This window comes from Apaloderma vittatum, unplaced genomic scaffold (assembly GCF_000703405.1).
Source record: "Apaloderma vittatum isolate BGI_N311 unplaced genomic scaffold, ASM70340v1 scaffold23846, whole genome shotgun sequence".
NCBI classification, from domain to species: Eukaryota; Metazoa; Chordata; class Aves; order Trogoniformes; family Trogonidae; genus Apaloderma; species Apaloderma vittatum.
Window position 1 is genome coordinate 280 of NW_009723680.1, and position 22880 is coordinate 23159.

The 22880-nt window shown below is 47.7% G+C and overlaps 1 protein-coding gene across 1 annotated transcript in view; it reads left to right on the plus strand.

Annotated features, from left to right (window-relative positions):
- STK10 (serine/threonine kinase 10) overlaps window positions 1-22880 on the plus strand; it is a gene marked incomplete at its 5' end in the record, with an annotated part of 47703 nt that overhangs the window by 272 nt on the left and 24551 nt on the right. The window contains one exon of the mRNA XM_009872223.1: window positions 12923-13087. Within this exon, the coding sequence (XP_009870525.1) occupies window positions 12923-13087 (165 nt within the window). The remainder of the gene's footprint in view (window positions 1-12922; window positions 13088-22880) is intronic.

A 22880-nucleotide genomic window follows, 5' to 3' on the forward strand; every position in this document is an offset into this window, starting at 1 on the left:
TGCGGGTGTGGGAGCGCAAAGCTTTGCTTGGAGCAGGGGAAAAGAGGGAGAGAAGTTTTGTTGTTGTTGTTAGGGTTTTTCTGCTGGGTTTTGTTTGTTTGGGTTTTTTTTTCTACTTTTCTTCTGAAATCGCCTGTTGTCAGAGCGATGCTTTTGTAAAGGGGACGAGGTGCTCCTTGCCAAGCCTGTCGGTGCAATGAATGGAGAGAGATTTCTTGGAAGTCAGCAGGCTTGGGGCTGCCTCCAAGTTTTGCAAGCCTCCAGGGGTGACATTATTTGTATTCCTGTGGTCCTCGCCGGCAGGGAACTGAGAGCGAGAAGGGGAGCCCAGCTCCCTGAGAGTGGGGACGTGTCCAGTGCTCTAAATGTTTAACCTTTATGTTAAAGGGTGGGGGTTTAAAGGCCAAATACTGTACTTTGCACTCCAAAGCAACAGTGTTCTTGCTGCTACCGGCTCTGAAATCCTCAGGTCTTCCGCACAGTGGTTGAGAGAGAAGGCTTTTGGTTGGAGCTGGCTGGAGGAGCAGGTTGGGGATCCATCCTCCCTGGGACACCTGCATTACATAGATCATTTGGAACTGGGGTTGTGAATTAGCTGGTGGGCAGCTGGTTTTTTATGGTCTCGTTAGATCTGTTAAGAAGGTATTGGTTTTTCAGAATTGAGAAATAAGTGGTAACTAAAGAGAAGGCCAGGAAAGAAGCTGGTTGGTTGTAGGTCAGGACAGAGGTATTTTACTACAGTGTCCTGGCTTTTATTGTAATTTTTTATTGGCTCTGACATGTTATTTGATAGAAACTCTCTAAAACCTGAGCACTAAATATCCATTGAGTGGAGGTCTTCAGTGAAGGATTCTATCTTCTAATAAAATGCAATTCCTAAAAATGGTATTTAAATCCCTAATATATTTATTCTTCTTGAAAGTAGCACCAGTAGGAATTAGTGCTTCTGTTACCAGTTTACTTGGTGTTGTACGTTGAAAAACTCAGTTGTATATAACAACGTTTGGTTTTCTCCTGGTTAATTATTTGCCTACATTTGCTTGGGTTTCTCGTACAATTATAGGAATGAGGTAAACGTTGTAAAATAAGTTAATAGACTTCTGAGACAAGTAAGAACTTACAAGAAGAACTGATTTAAATCCTTTCTATTTTAAATATGCATAACACCTCCAAATTAGATAACTTTCAGAATAAAGCTACTTTATAAGTGGCTAGTTTGGTTTTTAAGTCCATTGTCATATCTGAATGCCTCTGCTGTTAACTCCAGGCTCACACTAACAATGAAATTATGAGAGTAACAATGTACTGTAGGTTAAGGATGTCAGTCTGCTAGGTAATAACATTTCATCTTCCACTACTTTCATCTCCTTTGATCCCCATTTTGACCCAAATGAGAATGCGGATTATAGTAAATGACATGGTGAATACCGCGTGTTTGTAACCAGAAGCTCACTCCATCTGTAACTAGTACATTCAGGCAACTGTCTCCTTTTGTGATGTTTTAACACAGTTGATCGGGGTGGGGTTTAGTGTTGTGACAGAAATCAAAGGAGCTATTTTATTCTTCTTAGTAAAGTTTTGATTCTCCATCATCTTTGATCTCTTCTCTGCCTGCTTTCCATCCTGGTTGGTGAATGGATGTGGTTGGGTTTTTTTAAGAGTTCTTTTGCAAGATTTTGTTTATTTGTTTAAGAATCTCAGATTATTTGGGTGCCATGTACTGTAATGCCTTATTTTAGATAATAGCTGGTAGCATTATTAAAGAGATGGAATTTCCTGCTGTGCTAGGATGCAGCTTGCATATTGTCTTACTTTGCCTTTCTGAATCTGGAGCACTACCCTAGGTGGTGATGCATATAGGATGGAGATATGAGAGGCTTGCCCTCTTGTTCTGCTCAGCTCCCAAAAAAGCCACAAACAAACCAACCAACCCGCTTGTATGCAAGGAGAACGTAGGTGGCCAAGGCACGATAAACAATTTTAATCATTCTCTTGCAGTCTCTTTAAAGTCAATTCGCTCTTCACACAAAAGAGATCTTTTAGAGCAAGCCTGACTGTTTGTATGGCTGTGAGAGTTTCAGGATGTTTGAATGAAGTTCCTGCCTGTCTTCCGCCCTTTTTCCACACACGGAAGCACGGGGAGGTGATACAGCCCTCCTGTGCCTGCATCCTGCCCGCCGTACCACATGTTGTACTCGCTCCAAAGAGCCTGTTGTCCCAGAGCAGTGAAAAAGGACAGGATTTGTATGCTGAAGAGTCTGACCTGGGAGAAATTTAGATATGGAGAGAAGACACAATGTGCTTTGTTTTTAGGAGACCAGGTTTGAGCAGGAGGAAGGGGGGTTTGGCTGGGTAATGGTTTTATTGGGGAGTGTTACCGCCCTGCAGAACCCGGGCAGGGAGCTGTGTTGTGGACTCCCTGTGCACACAGCTGAGCAACTTGAACTGGTTTACAAAAATAGGACAGGCTTGATTTAAATACATATTAATTAAAAATAATCAAATCTAGAGTGGAGCCTGAAATGTATACAGCAGACCTTAAGAAACCTATAGCCAATGGAAACTGGTGGAATCTCCCTGTTTTAACTGAAAGATGTTTTTTCAGCAAAAGAGGAACTGATTGTATGAGGAAATGGTGAAACTCATTGCAGAGGGTAATGAAGCTGAAAAATAGGAAGGGGGTGGGGAGCAACTGTTTCTTTCTAGCTCTCATTCTATTAATGTCTTGAGTTTGGTAAGGCCAGCAAGTGTGATAAGGAAGCGATAGCAGCCTGTAGATAGCAATGAACTGTGTGCTAAATACACTTCTTCGTTACCCACCTAATCCAGAGCTCATTAAATTGATGATCTTAAATCAGTCGTTAGGTCGGGAGCTGTGATCCGTGTGCGTGAGCCTGGCAAGTCTGCAGCACCTCTAGGGTTGTGGACATGTAAAAGTACAAGTTCCTAACTCAGACCCTTTTCAAAGAGCCTTAAAAAAAGCAGCGTTAGTTTTCTTCAAAAACACCCGAGATACAATTCATAAACTGCATGGCTGTGCCTCTGTTGGCTCAAAGCTCACACCCATTTGCCTGTGCAGGGAGGGAGAAGTGGCAGCAGCACCCTCGTGAGCTGCTTGGCTGAAGCGAAGCCGTGGTGATCTTGGGGCTGTGCAGATGCTCAGAGCGAAGCGGCGCAGGCTGCCGTGGGCTGGGTGCGTGGAGCTGCCAAATCGCGTCTCAGCCCTGCAAAACCCATTAGCTGGGGCAGTAGTTACTGTTGCAGGTAGGTGCATTAGCATGCGCAGGAACAGATGCGCAAGGGCTCTTCTGGGCATCGGGACATTGTGAGCTCGCAGGGAATGGACTGGATCTCACAAAAGCGTGGGCTCTACTGGAAGAAGCCTCAGGACTGGCTGCCTTTCTCATAGTGGGATTGTTTTGCCATGCTCATGCCTCTTGTAAAACGCTATCTCCCCTTCCCAGCACATGCTGATGGGGACACTGGCTCCCCGATAAGGCTTTCTCCTTGCAGGGTGGGGACAGGCTGTCTCCCTGCGGGAGCCTGGGCTGCCTGCAGCCCCCAGCACAGCCAAAAAGGGGTTTGTTCACTTCAACTCACCTTCAGACAGCGTTTTGTGCCGGCTCCCAGAGAGATAACACAAAGCCCTGTGTCCCAGCAACTTGTAAACGTGCCTTTTATGTTGTTGTCCTCCTTTCTTCCTAAGATACAGCTTAAAAAGATGAATTTGGGTTATCTAATCTATTATGGTGGTATTAGTGCTGTACATGCTACAGACTATAAATGCTCTGTTTTGAAATTTGGGCAATAAAGGACTAATTGTTTAATGTTGTGCAGCTGCTTTGTAAGCCTGGTTTTCACAGCGATGGGCCCGTTTGAAGGCACAAGACCACCCCTGCCACTTGCAGACCTCTCTGCTTGCCAGCCGAGCCTACACCACTCCAGTTTTGCATGAGTTGGCTCAAGTGACTCGGGCTCAGCTCTCAGTTTGATTCATGAGGGGTTCAACATGCAATTCCTGGAAAGGGTGTCATGGGGAGATGCTAATCTGCTTGGTTAGCTTAAAAATAAAAGAGAGGAAGAAAAAAAAAAAGGCAGAGGGGAAGCTTACATGATTGTAACTATGGCCACACACACACAAAAAGGTAAGATCAGATTGTGGCCTTGTCCCTCAGAATAGCTGGAGGGTTTTCTTAACTTGTTTCAGCTGGGGAGAGAAGAGGAATGGGATGGCACCACTCCTTTACATACACAGCAGTGACCCAACAATACGAAACCTGGCTGAACTTTAAACTTGATGTTCATTTTAAACTCACTGATACATGTGATGCTCCATCCCTGTTGAAGTCCAAGTGAAGCTCGTGCACTCTGCAGAGCCATGGCTGTATCTGTGTGCAGGGGAGAGGGATAGCTCTCCATGGCCTAAATATTTTGATAATGACTTCAGTGTCGTGGCCCAGAGCTTGGCAATGCTGCTGACACTGGGAGCTGTGGGCAGCTGCATGGAAGAGAAAACTTAGATGAAGATTTCAAGCCTTTCACCCACCAGCACGTGGCAATCATTGTTCCTTCGAAAAATCCCTGCCCAGCACGTTTCAAATTTTTTTTTTTCGTATGTATGCAGTTTCTTTTTGGGGGGGAAAAAAAAGGAAAAATATTCTTTTTCTCATCTTGAGGATGCTGCTGTCTGTAATCTGGGATTTTCCTCTTCAGTCTCAGGTCAAACCCACCATCGCTGCCGCACTGTGCGGCCACAGGTCTCCGGGGGCTGCCCTTCCATCTGCCAGCCTTGCTCAGCCTGAAATCCTCAGTGAAAAGGATTTCAGCTGTGAAGAGCAAAGTCACTTAAAAAAATATTCTTTAAAATAGTGGAGTAACGGACACATTTTAACAAACTTGCCTCTCGATGCCAGTGAGGAGTGATGGCACCATGTGGGTGTGCAAGGGTCAGGCGCTGCAAAACACGGGCACGCGAGCCGCTGCCTTGCTTGGTGTAGCCTGCCTGGTTCAGTGGCTGGGCCTGAGCATCACCCGCTTGCCGGAGCTGCTTTGCTCGGGACGGCAGAATGCAGTTGCATTTGGGAGCAGCGTCTGCACATGCTGCTTCTGGGGTGACGCGTCGGAAGGGGCAGCGTGCCCCTTGGGAAGAGCAGGACGATGGCACTGGTGCTGCAGGGATTGGATTCACTGGCTTCTGTGTCCAGTGAAAATCCAGAAAATCAGCTTGCTTCCACCCCTCGAACGTCTGCTCTTCAGAACAGCTCTTCCCATCCAACATTTGGAACCCTTCCTGACATCTTTTCTTCTTGTGCAATTCCGTGACACCTGCCTGTGCTCGTGTCCTTATGTAACCAACCAAAATGTTTGTGTGGTGTTTCAGTGGGCAGGAGAGACAGTGAAGGAAGGTGTGCCCCAGCAAACCTGGTGGTGTTGGTGAACCTCAGCGTTTGCATCTGTTGGCATTGTTGAGTTGCTTCCCTGCATTTCTCTCTTGACAGCCCCAGGTGAGTGCAGGCGTATGCTGGGGTGTCCTTTCTGGGCAGGCTTGTGTTAGGGCGATAGCAAAGATCTGATCAGCTCTTTATTCTTCTACCAGGGCCTTGCTTATCTGATGCTTTTCTAGCACAGTGTGAAAGTGCTGACAGACAGACAGATGTGCATACTACCATTGCCTGACTAAGCCCTGTTCCCTGACTCTCACGCATAGTGGCCATTCAGGTCCTAGCTCTTTATGTACCAAATTTAGTGCAGGAAGTTGCTAGAAAGCTGAGAAGGAGGTGTATGGCTTCCCATGCCCCATTTAAATTTTTCTTTCAATGTTGTGGCATTGACCAGGGCAAGAGTGCTTCGCTTGGAGCACTGCGCTCTTCTAGAGGACCAGAGATTTGAGGGATGTTTTGTTCTCCCAAGTTCTATTCCTTTGTAGACTGAAGATGTTCGATCCATGTGGATCTTTCCTCTCTTCAAACATTGCACAGATATTTGTTCAATTATCACTTGCACCAGAACCACGAGGTCCACTCAGTTTGTGTGGGTGGGTTATAGTGGGGCACACCAGCAAAGAAGTCCCATGTCCCAGGTCGAGAGATGTCCTCCTGCCCCTCTACTCTGCCCTGGTGAGGCCACATCTGGAATATTGTATCCAGTTCTGGGCCCCTCAGCTCAGGAGAGACAGGGAACTGCTGGAGAGAGTCCAGTGCAGAGCCACAAAGGTGATGAAGGGAGTGGAACATCTCCCTGGTGAGGAAAGGCTGAAGGAGCTGGGTCTCTTTAGCTTGGAGAAGAGGAGGCTGAGGGATGACCTCATAAATGTTTATAAATATGTCAAGGGCGAGTGTCAGAAGGACGGAGCCAGGTGCTTTTCAGCGACATCCAATGACAGGACAAGGAGCAATGGGTACAAGCTGGAACATAGGAGGTTCCACAAAAATATTAGGAAAAACTTTCCCTGTGAGGGTGACAGAGCCCTGGCACAGGCTGCACAGGAGGCTGTGGAGTCTCCTTCTTTGGTGACATTCAAAACCCGCCTGGACACATTCCTGTGTGACCTACTGTAGGTGATCCTGCTCTGGCAGGGAGGCTGGACTAGATGAGCTTTTGAGGTTCCTTCCAACCCCTGACGTTCTGTGATTCTTCTGGCCTCTGCCGCTGTGTTTGGGTGTGAGGTCGGAAGCATTGCACAGAGCTTTGCTGCTCCTTGACTAACGTACTGCTGCTTGGGCTTGTTATCTCTCACCCGTTTCTGCTGGGCCGTTGCTGAGCTTTTAAGGCAAGAAAAGGTGTATGTGCTATGCTTCGGTCACACTTTTTTTTGGCATCTCTAGGTAGAAAACAAGTCCTTGGCCATAGCGCAAGCTCCCTGGTGATGTTAGTTTCCTTTGCCTGTAGCTTGTAAAACCAGAGAAAGGCGTTTCTGCAGTTTTGTTTTTTAACTAAAGCTTTTCAACTTGTTTCACAAGCAACTTCCACTTCCTCCTAGCCCTGCAGAAATGTTGCCACAGCTGCCAGAGCAGGAGCAGAGGTGGGCCCCTGCCTGATCTGACGCCCATGGGATGGATCTCCATGGGGTCTGCTGGAGCCCTGGGGCTGGGACAGCCTCACCGCTCCACCTGTTTGTCACCAACCGCTCTGCTGGCTGGTACCAAAGGCTGAATTCAACATTTCCCTCCCCCCCCCCAAAAAAAAAAACCCAAAAAAAGCCCAAACAGGCTTCGTTTATGTGACAAACTGAAGCGCCTCTAGGGCATTGGAATTCACTTTAGCTCCCATTGATTATTTGACAATAATACGGGCACTGACTCAAGCCTGTCTGTTCTGTGTTTGTTTATTGATGCAGACAGCTCAGGCAAAGTTCATCGGAAGGCAATTAATCGTTGTATAACCCCTGAGAAGTATGTAAGTGAGCAGTTGCTGACGTACAAAGACACACAACAGGAGTATGGTGCGTGTGATGGGGAAAGTCGTAACTAGCAATCCTCAAATACAGCACCTATTGAAAGCACCAGGCTTTTTGCTCCTGGTTCTGTAACTCAGTCATATCTGAAGGATCAGCTCTCCTGGCACAGAGAAAAGTCTTATGAGGGTGGGAAAAGTAGCTCACATAGAAAATATGGTGGTACGATATGGCAGACCAGCTGAAAAATGCTCACCCCGTGGCTTGGGAAGGTACTGTGGGCAAGCAAGCCTAGATGAAGCGATCAGGGCACTCTCAGTGCTGGCTCTCTTATTTCTGCTGGTGAGAGTTTGCACAGGGTTTTCCTCTGCCTCACCTAGAAACTGGCCGTGCCTTCGGTCCTGCCTGAGGAAGGACCAAACAAAACAGCCTTCCGGTAATGTGTTCTTTAAAGGCTTAAAATAGTTCCTGCGTTTGTCACAATCTCGATTTCACAATAGCTCAGAGGGGTGAGTCACAGGCAAAGGTCAAACAGCCTCTTCTGTCACCTGAACAGGCGCCTCGCCCTCTTTAAATCCATAACCTGTGCAGTAGTTTCTCTATGTCTCTGCCTTCTAGGAGTAATCCTCCTGTTCCCTGGTATTCCCAGTGTGTTTGGCAGTAGCATGTCCGGTGCCCATCCTGCTCCAGAGAATTCCAGCAAGATCCTTTGTATTGTATCTTGCTTGGCTCCTGGCATGGCTTTCTGGAAGTGGTTTACTGGATAACTTTTATTTGATGTGTTTTCTTTTGTGGAATGTATGTTCCGTTCCAGTTTCTGCACAGACCTGTCAGCTGTGGTCTGTGGGGTGCACTGGTTTGCACAGGGCTGGCTGTGGCCACAAGGGCTTTTCAGGTTTTAAACGCCAAGGCTGTAAGGAATCAGCAGCACATTCTGGGCGCTATGCTGGCAACCGTCTGCTCTATTTTTTTTGCGTCCGTCTGCCCTATTTTTTTTGTGTGCTAATTAGCATTCCAGGGACAGATTATCCATGGCACTAAAATGCCCAGGAGTGGAGGAGCTTAAAGGTGAAACTGGATGCTTCTGGCTAACCAGCCATAGGCCATAGACTGGCATCAAACAGCTTCTCTTCCTGGGATCTTACTGTGTACATGGTTCTTTCACTTCTGTACGCAATCCACTGGGAAAAAAAAGAAGGAAAACATGAATTCCTCAAAGGAATTTTAATTATATTTGATGGTGTTTTACCTGGGAACAGAAACTCTTTTCCTATTTCTGTCTTCTCTAAATAATTTTTTTGCTGGATTGGAGACCCTGTAATTAGTCTGGGTTTTGCAGAAGATTATGGTTTCGTAGTTCAAACTGTGTATTTTGCAGGATTTAATTTCAAATTACGTGGCTGTCTAAGAAACTTGCTGTTGGTGAGTCGTCCTAGGGTGCTTTCTTGACAGTTCTTGGTTTTCTTCTTTCTTCATATCATTGCCTCTTTCTTTCCTTGGGATTTAAAGACAAACTAAACTCCTACCATGAGAGAAGTTTTCATCTCCCTTGCTGCAAGAAGTGAAGCTCAAGGTAGAGGTGAAGCTACAGAGGGGCTGGTGGCAACCTTGTTCTTCCGTCCTGCCGCTCTTGGCGAGCGAGCAGCAGACGCTGCCTCTTCTCAGCCTGGCTCTGTGTGTCCCCTTGCCATGAGGGCTATCCCCTAGGCCTGTGCATCACAGACTTGGAGATGCTGGTTCCTTCTACCTAATGGCTCCTTAGCTTTTGGAGGTTGGAGTGGGCTGTGTTTTGCTTTTTGCTCATGATTCTGATCTATTGCACAAAGATAAGCAGAAATCGGGAAAGGGCTTTAAACCCTAAAGCATCGTCTTATGCCCAGGGTGTCTGAAACCAGCTCCCAGGGCTGGCAACGTATGCATTTGGCCTGTTTAGGATCCAAACAAACCTCCTTGGAAAAATATCTCTGTCGTAATACCTTTGTGCAGGAAAATACCGGTTGAGAAGCTAAAGAAAATTGCCAGACATGAGTTACAGAGAGAGGGTCCAGTGTGCTTGGCCAAAATCTGATGCTGCCTGTATGAATCTGGCTTGCTGTGAGCAGCTTTCGGAGCTGCTGCAAGGGGCTGCGATGTGGTCTCCCTGGTGGCAGGCAGCTGCCATTCCCAGGGAGGCCTCTGGGAATGTGTTCTGTAGCAGAATGGAAAGAAAGGGAAAGTGGAGAAATGGGCAGAAGCTCCTTGAATTTCCAAAGCTCTCACGATGACAAGTGTGACTCGCTGGGCTCAGTTCAGGAGTACCCGCACCAGGCAGCGTGCATCTCCCTCCATCTGGTGTGGCAGAAACACTGCAGACTGGATTTGGGCTCAGCAAGGCCACAGACAGCTTGGGAGAGGGTCAGCTGTGAGCCTGTGCGAGTGCTGGTCCTCTAAAGGCAGCTCTGTGGGGCAATCAGTCTCCTCCCCACACTGCAGTGTGCTGCTGGAGGAGATTAATTTTCCAAAATTTCCTCATGGTCTCCGGTTGCCTTTCTATTTCAGCTGCTTCTGCTTTCCCACAGGGCTGGAGGGCATTTTGGTCCTTTCTGGGGAGTGCCGTGAGTGCACTCATTTGTAACGGTGACATTAGTGTGGAACTGTGGAAAGTAGAGGGTTCATGTCACACCATCCCCCTGGCATCCCTACCCACGTGAGCCTGCAGTTTGAAAAGCTCATGATCTCACATCCTGAGTTCATGGTGTCCTGAGCTGACTTCTCCTTGGAGGCAGTGATCTTGCTTCAGCTGGTGTGACCAAGTGGTGTGACCTCCCAGGGACTCCTGGCCTGGACGGACATGGGACAGCAGTGCTCCTCACCCTTTGGGTTGGAAGTCCACCTTGCACAGCTCCCCTCCCTCTCCGAGCTGTGTCACTCACTAAAACAGATGAGGAAATGAAAATGGCTGGGGAAATATGCTCTTTGGGACAGTCCAAAGTGGTGGAGAAAGGCAGCAACTAATTCTGTTACAGACATCTTGAAAGTCCGAACATGAGGCAAGGGCGTACACAGGCTCCTATCTAGAAAGGAAGCGATTGCTGGGAGTTGCTGGGTTGCTCACCCGCCAGTCATTGGAGGAGCGATGAATGAGGCCACAGCGAACGTGCGGGCTGCGGTCGCTCCCTCACCCACAGCTTGCACAGCCACGTCCTCCAGCTCAGCATCCAGCACCCCTGCGTGCCTTAGCAAGCCTGAGAGGGGATGAGAGGTGGCAGGATGGTTGCTGGTGTAGATCCCCTGGGGCTTGGGGATGAGGGCAGGTTTGTTTAGACTTGTCAGGGGGACATGATGCTGTGGGGGCACTGGGGCATGCTCTGCTCCTGGGCTTTTTTGGGTGCCTGCAGGGCCCCAGCATCCTGCAAGGGCTGAGCTGTCTGAGACCCCGCCGGTGGGAAGCGTGTGATGGCTGACCTCCAAGGGAAGCCCCACCTCTTCTCACAATATTTACTTCCCTTCCTTGGACCTCTCCCAACACTTTAAGTGCAAAGCAAACACAGTGGGGCACTTCTTACTCCATTCTGGAAGCGCTGCACTTTTCTCCGTGCTTGCTCTGCCCTGCATCTCCCTCCACCCCTCCTCAGGGCTGCTGTTGACAACTTGGTAAGAAATAAAACAACCTGAGCAAAAAAAAACCAAACACCCTGATTTCTCCTGCAACCAGCATGAGCTACTGTCTTGCATTTGGGCAACAAATGCAAGATGAAAATGGATTTGTCCCCTGTGGTAAAGATACAGCTGTCCGTGCCAACTTGCATGAACACAGCAAGTCTTCAAAATCCAGCAGAGCCAGAGGTCCCCTATTTTCCTCCCTCTTTTATATGGTTGTCACCTTATTCTTGCCTTTGCCTCCCCAGCCTATTCTGGGTATGCAGTTGCACTATCACCCAAGCTATAGAAAGCAGTTCAGCAGGGTTTGTGGTGTTTATACCAGGAATTAATCCTCCTGTAAGCTCCCACGCAGGTTTTCCAAACACAGATCCGTAAACTGAAAAACCAGTAAGAAAGGTCACGAGTGGAGTTTGCCCAGCTCCTCTGATGATAACATCCACAGCACCCAGGGGAGAGGCAGCCCAGAGTGGGCATGATGTAAGGAACGTGGGTAATGAGCTGGAATCACACCATGTGAGCTCATCTGCATCAGTAAAGAGCAGAGCAGGTGAGCTACAGGGATTTCTCCTGCCCCTTGATCTGCTGATTTGGTGTGCTTCTGGGAATGATGGGGAACTCCTGAGTAAACAGTTTCCATCTCGCCCCCCGTCCCAGCGTGTGACGCGTCTCACCATGAAGCCCGGTGTGCAGACTGGTTTGCAAATGCCCTTTTGGCATTTTGTTGCAAACTCGCAACAATTTGTGCACATTTCCAATTGCAAAATGCAAACGTGCCTTGGCAGTTTTGGGGGATGCCAATGAACAGGGATGGGTGGATGATGCCAAAAGAGTTCTGCGTGGGAGCAGCTCCGAGCCTGGCACGGCCTTGTTTTTAGCCAAGCCTTTCATTAACTGCCTTTTCCCCATGCAAGTTGGGAACACTAGAGATGTGGGGTCATAAGAAACACGTCTGCAAATGATTCCAGGCCAGCATTAATGGCCTTTTGCTGGTGTGTGGCACTTACAAGGACAGCAGCCCCCGTCTAGCTATCGGTGACCCCTTCCTGGGCAGCGAGAGCTGCCTGGGGAAGGGTGTTTGTGGGGAAGGAGATCAGCAACTGCTAACGCAAGGGCACACTCCTGTGTTGTTGCGAGGAGCAGGGGAGGAAAGTCAGCACTTTTGTCCACTAGGACAAAGAGATTTTGATGGTTTTCTAGTTATTTGATGAATGAGCTGGTGAAAGTGACTATATAAAATGGAAGGGGCAGCTGGAAGACCATGTGTAGTATTTTTCTTACTGTGGTCTGAAGAGCTCACTAATATGTGACACCAAGAACACCGGCCAGTCCTGAGAAATCAAAATGCACCCTTCTTGGTGTACTTGCTAAGGAAACAATCCCTACATTTCCCTTGTATATTAAAAAAAGCTGCCCTGGTGAGGATCCTTGTGCAGAAGGGGAGTGCAGGGATGGTCAGGGTGGAGATGGTTCACAGCTGTGCTGTGATTTTAGTTGGATTGTCTGTGTACTCAGGACTTCTGTTAAAGGGAGCTATCACCTATGCTGTTAGCGGAGAGCCTCTACACCCTGAGGTTTTCTTGCTTCTGTCTTTTTCATGCTACAAACAATAGGATGCATCTCCTTTTCTAAAAGCCTCTTTCTCCCCATGCTGGGAAGTGGTGTGGGCACTAGAGACTGGAGGGAGGATACTTTAGCCCTTACACAGCATTCGTCCTCTGCGAAGCTCCAGGCAGGCTTAGGAAGCCAAAACATATCTGCAAGTTTCCATGCTTGTGTTGTGGCTGGGATCAGTCAAGCTGAGCGTGAATTGGAAGAGCAGGAATTGTGCAAATACCGTGTGCTTCTGGCTCTCCTCGCCTTTGAACTCCTGCTGGTTTTGTCTTGCAGGCTAAGAACAAGGAAACTGGTGCTTTAGCGGCTGCCAAAGTCATTGAAACAAAGAGCGAAGATGAACTGGAGGATTACATGGTGGAGATTGAAATATTGGCGACCTGCGATCACCGGCACATCGTCAAGCTGCTGGGAGCGTTTTATTGGGATGGCAAGCTCTGGGTAAGAGGCTTTTTCTGTGTATGACCTGTACAGCTGTGCATTTCTCACTCGGCAGTTTATGATGAAGCAAGATCTCTGGAGCAGCTTGAAGCATCAGTGTGAGTTAAAAATGACTCACAAGCCTTGCTCTACTCACTGCATGAACAGTGCCTGGGTTTTCCCCACTTTCTTCTAACTAAAGCTGCTTATAAATAGCCCAGGGAAAATCAAGAGATCTTCAGTGTAAAGTAAAAACTGAAGTTGCTGGATTTTTTCACCATTTGGAGTTTGTAAAGATAGAAAATGTAGCACCAGCAAGGGCATCTCTTCGCCACTCATTCTCTCTTTTGAAAGATCACATGGAAATGTAACTCTGCTTTTTTGATTTGTGCCTTATTTCTGGCTCAGGATCTGTAATGCAGAGACAGTTGATAGCAAGAGCTCCAACTCCCGTGGCTCCCATGGCTGTGGAGGCACAGGGCATAAAATGCAAGCCTGTGGGTTAGTGCAATGGCTACTTGGGCTGCAGCTGGAATAGCAGGTTTCTGCATCCCTTTCCCGTAGCCTGGCAGGTATATATGTATATGTTGGGTTTTTTCCCTGCCTGATATTTTCTTTGAGTCCCTGGCAGCAGAGGAAGGTGAGCATGAAAGGTACGTTCCTGCATGCTGCTGCAGGAAAAGTGCAGAGGGATGGAGAGGGTGAGGGCATGAACCGTGATATACTTGCCCTGTCCTAGACTTGAATAACTGTGTGGCTGTGTGCATCCAAGTGTGCTTGTGTCAAGAGAGTGGAAATCAGGTGAAACCCATCAATCCCATCCTCATGGCCAGTTCGTCTACTCCTTCTTAGAACTACTGGCAAGTCAGGAGTGTGTCAAAGTGTATGTTCAGCAGCTCTGTTACTTTTTCCTTACTCTTTTTAATGCTTCGGGTACTTTTGTGGCCTCCCAGAGTAATCTTATTAGAATAAAAAAAGAGATCTTAGCTTTTGAGATCTGCACTTGTGTGAGCTGAGCTGTCAGAGCTGTCAGTCCCTGCTTCTTGTGCCGAGGGAGCTGAAGGCTGAGCGTGGGCTGAGCCATGGGGCTGTCACTGGAGTAACACAATCCACATCTAGTTCATTCCTCAGTTAGGCAATGCGTGAGAGATACTGCTTTATTGGGCAATGTGTGCTTATCTGGCAAGCACCTTTTGCAAAATCAGCATGTGTTCATGTCCCTTCTTATTTAAAAATCCATTGATAAAGCCCTCGACTTATCTGTGACACCCACTCAAAGGGCTGTGGTACTCAGTGCCAAGAGCTCCCGTCTGTGCGTCTTACTGCTTCAAGGGAGCTGGGCTGCAATTTGTCCAGACTTGGTATTTGGATGGCTGCTAATCGTGATGCTGAGCCCTGGGTACATTAAAGAACAAAGTAAATATGTACCCTTCTAAGGAAGTGAAAGGCAAACATCTCTTCTAGGAGGAGACTCGGGATTTGGACAGATTGCAACTCCAGCAACACTAATCTCGGCAAAATTAGAAAGACAAACATACACTGAGCTGGGGTGAGAGATGAGGCTGATTTATATTCTACCCTGTTGTGCTGTTTTTACCTCCCTGCTCTCTGCCTAGTCTGCCTGAATTTTATATGTTGGCCTTGTTCATTCTCTCTAAAATGTCAGCCCCCTCCCCTTTCCCCTGCCACCCCCTCTCTGCAATAGGAAGCTTTGCCTTCCTTCCTGTAGGGCAAATGGATTGCAGAGCTCCTCGGCTTTTGTCTAAGAAGTGCTTTGTAATATCATATGCTTCTCGACCTACTAAAATCAAACAGCCTCTTTGAAGACGCTGCAACAAGAGCCTCCTGTACGAGGCTCTCCCGTGAGGGTAGACTTTATAGCCTCATCCATTGTTTTGGAAGGAGGATCATTCTCTTTATTTAATTATTTGAATGGCATTTGCATTTCATTGCTCAGGCTGTTCTTATTAATGCTCTAATGTTTTACTGGCTTTGAGGGAAGTAAATAAGCTAGGCTGTTACACTTCTGGAAGACTTGTAGTCGCTACAAGGTTTTCCCTAAAGTCAAGGGCTTCTGCTTCTCTGTCATGAGCGCTGCTGGGGAAAAATTTGCATTCGAATGTAAACGCCAGCTTTCATTGTCTGTCCATATCTCATCTCCATTTCTGTCTGTGCAGTTGTTTCAGCCAGCATTTTGCTAGACCATTTGCAAACAGTCCATTTGTGTGATAGGTACGTGGACTCTGCTGCACTTTTGGCTTCACACAGCTCAGGCTTTGAGTAGAACCGCTGCGGGTGTGTGTCTGGTCGGCAATCCGCTGTGGTTTCCTTCTCCTTGCAGCCCAGCCTGGAAAGACAGTATTTGAGGTGAGAAAGAGGCAGGAATGGGAGCGTGCAGACAGGTTGGCAACGGGTCCAGATGTGCCCGACCTCCTGGATGGCAGGAGCTCTCTGGCTCTGAATAATTTACGGCTTGGTCTGTGCCACGAGCAGTCCCGAGGAGCTTAGCGCTGAGAAGAGCTCTTGCTAAATCAGTCTGTTGACTGTTCTCCAATTCTTGAACTAACAAGAAAAATACATGAGGAAACCTGGCCTTCAGTGGTGGCAGCTGCTGCAGGAGCTTCCTTGTCCTGCCAAGCTCTATTAGGTCCCCCTGGCTCCTCTCTGCCAGGGTTTGGCTTTGTGTTTCAGTAACCAGAAGGTGATGTGCAGTATTTATGGAGCAAAATACCTTTCTGTGCAAAGGGAAGTGGCTTATGCTGCAGCAGCTGATTTGAAATCCATAGCACTGAAATGAAAGCACAAACCAGCAAATTCCTCTTGCTTTTATACCCAATCAGCATGACGCTGAAGGAGAACCTCGGTTCTCACACAGGACAGAGCAAAGTGCACTGTGAGGCACAGGCAAGGGCTTGTAGGACCCCAGTGAATCCCCAGGAGTATAACTGGTGAGATGACAGCATCCAGCATGAACTACCTCAGCAGGTAAACACACAACAGAGATGCTGTGCCCTCACCAGCTGTTGCTATCTCATTCCATTCCCTCTCCATCTTTTTCGTTGCGGAGGACAAGCAGTCTTGTACCAGTTGAAAACAGCCCAGGCAGGCTTGCAAAACTGCAGCGGTGGCAGCTTTCGTGATTTTATTTTATTTTTATTATAAGCCCGGTGGCATTTGATGTTCTCTTGCATAAATCCCAGCTGCTGGAAATGGGGGCACCAAATGAAAGCTGAGAATCTCATGCTATTTAAAAAAAAAAAAAAAGAGTCTGTTTTGAATCCTTGTGGCTGGGCCACTTTTTATAGTCTTTTTTCCTGAAGTGTGACATAGGATGTGGAAACACAAAGGCAAATCCCCCTCACCCAATATACATGCAACTTCAGAAACAGACTTTTAAAAGCTGTTTTGTGAGGAATGAGACTAAAGTATAGGTTTCAAATGCTTGAAGTCAATGGTGCTGAACTTGCACTAATGATTATTAGAACGTGGGAAAGAAAAACAGCAGACTTTGTGTGTTGTGTCCCTCTTGAGGGCTGTGTGTTTTGGTTTTGGGGTTTGTTTTCTTTTCTCCTTCCAAAACAACACAAAAAGACTGAAACCTCAAAGGAAGGGAGGAACTTTTGATCTGCTCCTTCTGAATATCTCTGCTGCTTCCGAGTGGCTCCTCTTGCAGACAGAGCACTGATAAGGTGACCGGGGAGGAGAGGCTTGTTTAGGGTGATGAACTTGGACTTTCCTACAGGCTGTCTCTGCTCCCAGCCTGCTGTGGCGGCTGATCTGTGAAGCAGGGCAGGAGACCCTGGATCCCTCTGGAACGAGCCTCTTGAGATGCTCCAGCATCGAGTCTACAGGATTCTCTGGAAATGAGTTGAAGTGTCATTCGGCCCCAGGCGTTTAACTGCAGGAGTCTGCCAGTAATGGTGCAACTTTTCTAGTGAAACACAGGGGAATTCTCTTCTCCCTCCCTCATCTTCTATAAACCCTAGTTACTATAGCAAACAGGCTTTTGAATAAACAGTCGTTTCCTGGAGATCAAAGCAAAAATCGCTGTACCGTGCAGGTAACCTTGCCTTGCTGGAGCATTTTGGAGATGGTTAATTTAATCAGCTTAGAGTTTCTTCTCACTGGCCCGCTGTGTGGGTATGTAACTCATACAGCTCACAGAGAGGCACCCGCTTTGTGGCAAATCTTTGTACTTCCCTTAAAAAAAGCGTTTTGCATTTTCTTTGGGCAGGCCCTGACCTGTTTAGCCAGGTACTTTTTGGATTGCTACCCCTTTGATATGGATGTTGACTGGAGACTTGGGCATTCTTGAAAATCCTGTATCATGAAGAAATGTTCATTATCCCATGCACTAGGCCGCTGGGCTATGTAAAGCATCTGCAGCTGTTAATACTCTGAAGTTGGAAATACCTTTTCTTTGAAACAAACAAAAAAGAAAGCTGATAACAGTATTGGATTCCCTCAGATTTTCCTTAGTGAAGGGAGGTTATTGCAACTTCCAGGGATGTCTCGCAGGGTAAGCAGCACGAGCTGTGTCTGGATGCCTGGGGGTACCCATTCGTGTGAATGCTCTACCAGACCAGGGCTCTCCAAGCTTCTCAGTCATCTGTCCCCAAGAAATCTGAGGGCTCTTCACGTTCCTTTAAAATTTCACTTGGCACGAGAGTTGCAGTCTAAACTGGCCCTTCCTGCTTGGCCTCAGGCTCCAAACTTCCCCCCAAAATGCTTGAACAGTTGTTTGCAACTCACAAGTGTCGAACTGAGTGTAGTGCTTGAACATAGTGGAGGAGAGACCCAGAAAAATGAAGTTATCTCAAGCCTTCAAACTTTATTAAACAGCTAGCCAATGTCCTAGAGGAATAACCCTTTCCTTCCTCTTCCTCTTTTCCCTCAGCTGCAGAAATGTGCCAGTTTAAGCTGCACCCCCAGAGACTCCGAGAGCGCACAGTGCTGTGCTGGCGGCAGGGCCGGGCTCTTGTACCCACAAGCTACTGCAGGATAAGCCCCTCAGGGCAAACCACCACGGGGGTGGTGTTTGCTGGACTGTTTTCTAAATTCCTACTAGTCCAGAATTTGGGCAGAAGTGCAAAACCACCCCAGTAACTTCTGCAGGGTGGGTAGGCGAAGAACTGGTGTGGGCGGACATCTGCACACATCAGGACGTGGCATCGCTGAGCCCCAGGAGGTGGGGAGTGCAACAGGGATATCGCTGTGTCCCCTCCCTGTCCTTAGGGTCAGCTGGATGCACGTTGTCTTGGGCAGGCCTGGAAACTGGAAAAAGGCACGTAGCCCAGTGGTTTCTCTGATGCTTCCCTGGGTTTCTATGGTCAAGAAATTTGCTGTTCAGAGTAGCATAATTGACCTGAGTGGGTGATGGCTTCTGCTCTGACCTTGGGACTGTTGTCTTCAGCAGCCAGGACTCTGCCGAGTGGTGGCTACGTGGCATCCTCCCTTCCCTCCCTGCTACCCACTGTCTGCCTGCGAAGCAGTAAGGCTTCTCTCTTACACAGGTTTTTTACTGCCTTTTCCAAAGAAGTGGAAGTCTAAGTCTTCTTCTGCCCTCTTCTCTGCTGTAAAGCTGGGCAGCGGGTTGCATGGGACCAACATACCTTGTGAACATGAATTGTAGCATTCAGTTGCTAGAAATCCTATTCTGGGTAAAACCGGGGCTTTCCCTTAAAGCAGGGATAGAAACAGAGTGATTTTAATCAAGCACCAAGAACGACTTATGCAGCGGGCAAATTACCATAGCCCAGCCAAGTTCAAGAGTGCTTCTGCAGGTAGCAACATGACAACGCAAACTAGAATAGAAGCCTTTGTCTACCATCCTTTATACAGGATAACGTTGCAAGAAAAGGTTATTGAAGCAATAATGATGCTTTGTGATTACATACCCTTGTCATCTATACACCGTGGAATGCTTTTATCAAAGAGACTTGGTGTTGTTATCCCAGTTATTAGAAGGAAGGGAGAAGGCACAGACAAGAATTTGCCTAAAGTTTACCCAGCAGGTAAATGGTACTTGGGAATAAGTTTTATGTGTTGAATCCCAGTCCAGGGTTATAACCATAAGGCTATAGTTTTATGAAAGAAAACAGACAAGACAAGAAGCCTATAGGCAAATCAGTTTTCAAAGCACTTTGAAACTTTGTTTATAAATGAATCGCAATAAGCCACGTTCCCACTTGGCTGGCTTACCGAGGGAAATGCTAAGGAACAACGTTTGCATATAAATGAATATTTATGACTACCTACCTGTGTATAGGAGGCAGTGCCTTGAAACCTAACTTCAGCCTGTGCCCTGGAACGAGCAATAGATTGCAGGTATATAGCCTGAAAGTTGTCATGTGGGAGGGAGGGATGGCGTTTTGCAGACCTTTTGGCTTTGCTGAAACAGTTAAATAGCAATACTCTTGTCTTGTGTGATGGATCCAGGCACCTTGTGATGTGAGTGTGGGGATGATCAGAACAAATAATTGTTTCTAGGGAGATGGCAGGCAGGAGTGGAAAATGTGTAAAGTCCTTTGCCACCCCTTCAACAAGTCATCCTCCTGCCCAGGCGAGACTTTGAGGCTGTGTTGGAATTGCTGGCTGTTAATAAAAGACATCAGGAAACTTGTCCTGAGTCAAACGGTGAGCTCTGCCCTTCTGAAGTGCATCGTCTGTTTTAGATGCTGGCACACACTTGGAGTGCTTGAGGTTGGTGAATCTTCCCACTGAAGAAGCAACTTGTTTCTTGTAGCTGTTTGTGTTTGAAAGAATTTTCTGCATTTTGCTGCCTATCCAATAGCAAATGCTCTTGGTGAACTGAGTGACTTCTAAAACAACTTGGTGAGAGGAGTGGGATCCCAGTCACAGCTCTCCAAGCAGTGAAGGCTTTGCCTGGTGTCCAGGCAGAGAGCCATAGCCTGGGTGTTTTTCTGGTTTCTATAGCAAACAAGAGTGCTGGCATTCCTCCCTCTGTCCTTGCTTCACAGAGCTGACACTGGGAGCCCTGAGGATTGGAGCAGTTGTGATCTGGTCCCTGAAGGAAGAGCTTATGAAGGAGCCTGTGTGTGTTGTAATTAACCCTTCCCACAGCACCCGGCATCCCAGGTACCACCGCCTGGTTGTGACTGTGCTGACCCTCCCTGCTCTGCTTCTCGGAGCTGTTTGCATTTGCTGGTCATGAGTGTTGGATTCTCGTCCCTCTGGGGTGCTAGTTAGCAGGTCAGGGTGGTGAATTCAGAGCCCAACATCAGCCCTTGTCAAAGGAGACTAAATGCCCTGTGTGGTAGTAGCAAGGGGAAGGGTGCTTTTTGCAACGTCAAAACCATGTGGTTAAACTAAAAAGAGTTTTTGATTTGTTCTGTCAGAATTTCAGTAGGAATTGGAATATTTCTGCCAACCTGTAGAGGGGTAGTTCAAGGAAATGTTTTGTCATCTCAGACTGATTTACATGTGAAGAACTTATCCCCAGTCTCTCTATGATCGGCAGGGAGTTCTGCATTTCAAGAGGAGTATGCAGCATTATCTGACTTTGTTCTTGATAAAGTGTTCTTGCTCTGAAACTCCATAAGCCTTGGGTTTCCTCACTTGCTGCCCTGCATCTTCTTTCTCCAACTTGTTAAGGGGATAGACCTTATTTATTTATTTATTTGTTTATTTGTTTATTTATTTATTTATTTCAAATATTTTTCTGTGTAGGTTATTTTGTTCCGAAAAGGGGGGAGAAAAGGTTTATTATATTTAAAGTCTCTGAATAGTGTCCTTGTCTGTAAGGGAAAATTGGCAAGCCTGGAGCACTCTCTTACAGAGAGCTAATTATTTCACTTCCACCTACAGCATACTTGCCATGTCAGACAAGCTGTTGACATTTGTGCTGTGGCAGCAAAGAGGCTTCTGGTGACTTCTGTATTGTTTTATGGCCTCTCCAGCGTGTGCTGAGGACCGGCCACAGCCAGAGAGGCACACAGAGCTGATGGTGGGTTTAGGTGCTGGTGGCTCATGGGTGTTCATCCCCTTTTCTGGTGGCAGCCTGCTGGCCTTGTGAGGCTCTAGAAATGAAGTTGGGAAGGATGGTGTGTGTCCTTGGTGCACAGGAGGCTACTGTAGTGCCTTGTCCTGTCTTGATTCCCCAGAAAATAGCCAGAGAGGCTCAGCCTTGCTTTGAGTCAGCCCATCTGGTTTACGAGACGCACAGGAGGCTACTGTAGTGCCTTGCCCTGTCTTGATTCCCCAGAAAATAGCCAGGGAGGCTCAGCCTTGCTTTGAGTCAGCCCACCTGGTTTACGAGCAATGCTGGCTTAATCTACTCCCCGTTTTCTTCCAGCCCTTTGGCATTTGTTGGGTGAAAAGCATTGGGCAGGAGAGTGACAAGGAAAAGTGGGCAAGGAAAATGCCAAGTGAATGTAGGAACGAGATTCACCTTCTCTCTCCACTCTGTAATGTAAATTTAGTCCCTGGACTTCAGTCAGAGCAGGGTGGGCTGGCTGAGATAATGGGAAGGCTTGCAAAGCTTCACTGCTCAGTGTGGCTCTTTATTTTAAAGGAGAGAGTAGATCTGACCAAGTGGTATTTAAAAGACAAGGTGGTGCTCCCCAAAACCATCCCCTGTGGTTCTTCATAACCCAGTGCTATGTGGGGAAGAGGGAGCAACTCCTGGGAGGGCTGATCCAGCGTTCCTCGTCTTGCCTTATTTTCCAGCCGGCAGGACAACATTTCTTCACCATTAACTACCAGAACTTGGGTTTGAATGTCAAACAGATGGAGTAAAGGACGTGCCCCTTGACCGCAACTAAATGTGGTTTCTGTGCCTAAATATATCATTGTGTTCTTTCCACCAGCGAGGAACAGCTCTGTCCTCTGGGGTTTGTGTCACTCAGAAGCTGAAGCCCCTTTCTTGGTCCTGGGAGGTAGAAATTGTGTCCAAAGTTTTTGCTGGAGCCATGAGGATGGATTCAGGCCATCAGCCCAGGGGATGTGGTGGGTTGGAGGAACAGGGGATGCAGCCAAGTGAGGTGGCTCTTTACTCTCTGCTTGGGTGTTTGGAGACATTGGGTGTCCCATCCATGGGTTTTGTTCAGATCTTGGCCCCCACTTTGGATGCTCTTGACTTTGTCTGAGTCCTCTTGGTGCTGCAGTAACATGCAGTTTAAGAACAGAGCTAGCTGTTGCCTCTGTCCTTTATTTTCCATAGCATGTGTATTACAGGGCTGAGCAGTAGTGTGGGATTGCCACCAAACTTTGTGTATCAGAAGTGGCTTTCATGCTGAAGAACTGGATGGGAAAGCTGTTGTTCTGTAGATAACGAACAAGCGTTGTGGGTAATGGTGCAGGAAACCATCTACTGTTCTAGAAACAGGACTGAGGGCTGTAGGAAGATGCTTTCCTGGACTTGCTCAGTCTCCTCTGCCTCAGAGTTGAGACCAAAAGCCCTAGAGACTGTCGGGGCTCTCAGCTTCCCACCATTCCTGCAGAAATCGAGAAGGAACCTGTCTCACCCACAGCGTGTGATTAAATGCTGGGAAGAGAGACCTGCCTTGCTGTGACTCCTCCGTACCCTGTGACAGATGAGGAGGTCTAGACTCTTTCCTTCCACCTTTTTTGCCTTCCCTCTGCCAGCTGCGATGCCAGGGGAGTCATCTGGTGCTATGGGTGCCATGGTGTGCCCCGGGACGCCCACCTGCATGTTGGCTCTTCAGGGGCAGAGGAGGGGGAGGAAGGCACCGCAGGATGTGACTCCCTTTCTGACGGCGGAAGGGCGGCACCGGGTGTCGTGGCCAAGACCTCGGCCCTCAGCGGCCACGGTGCAGGGAGCTGGGCGAGCCAG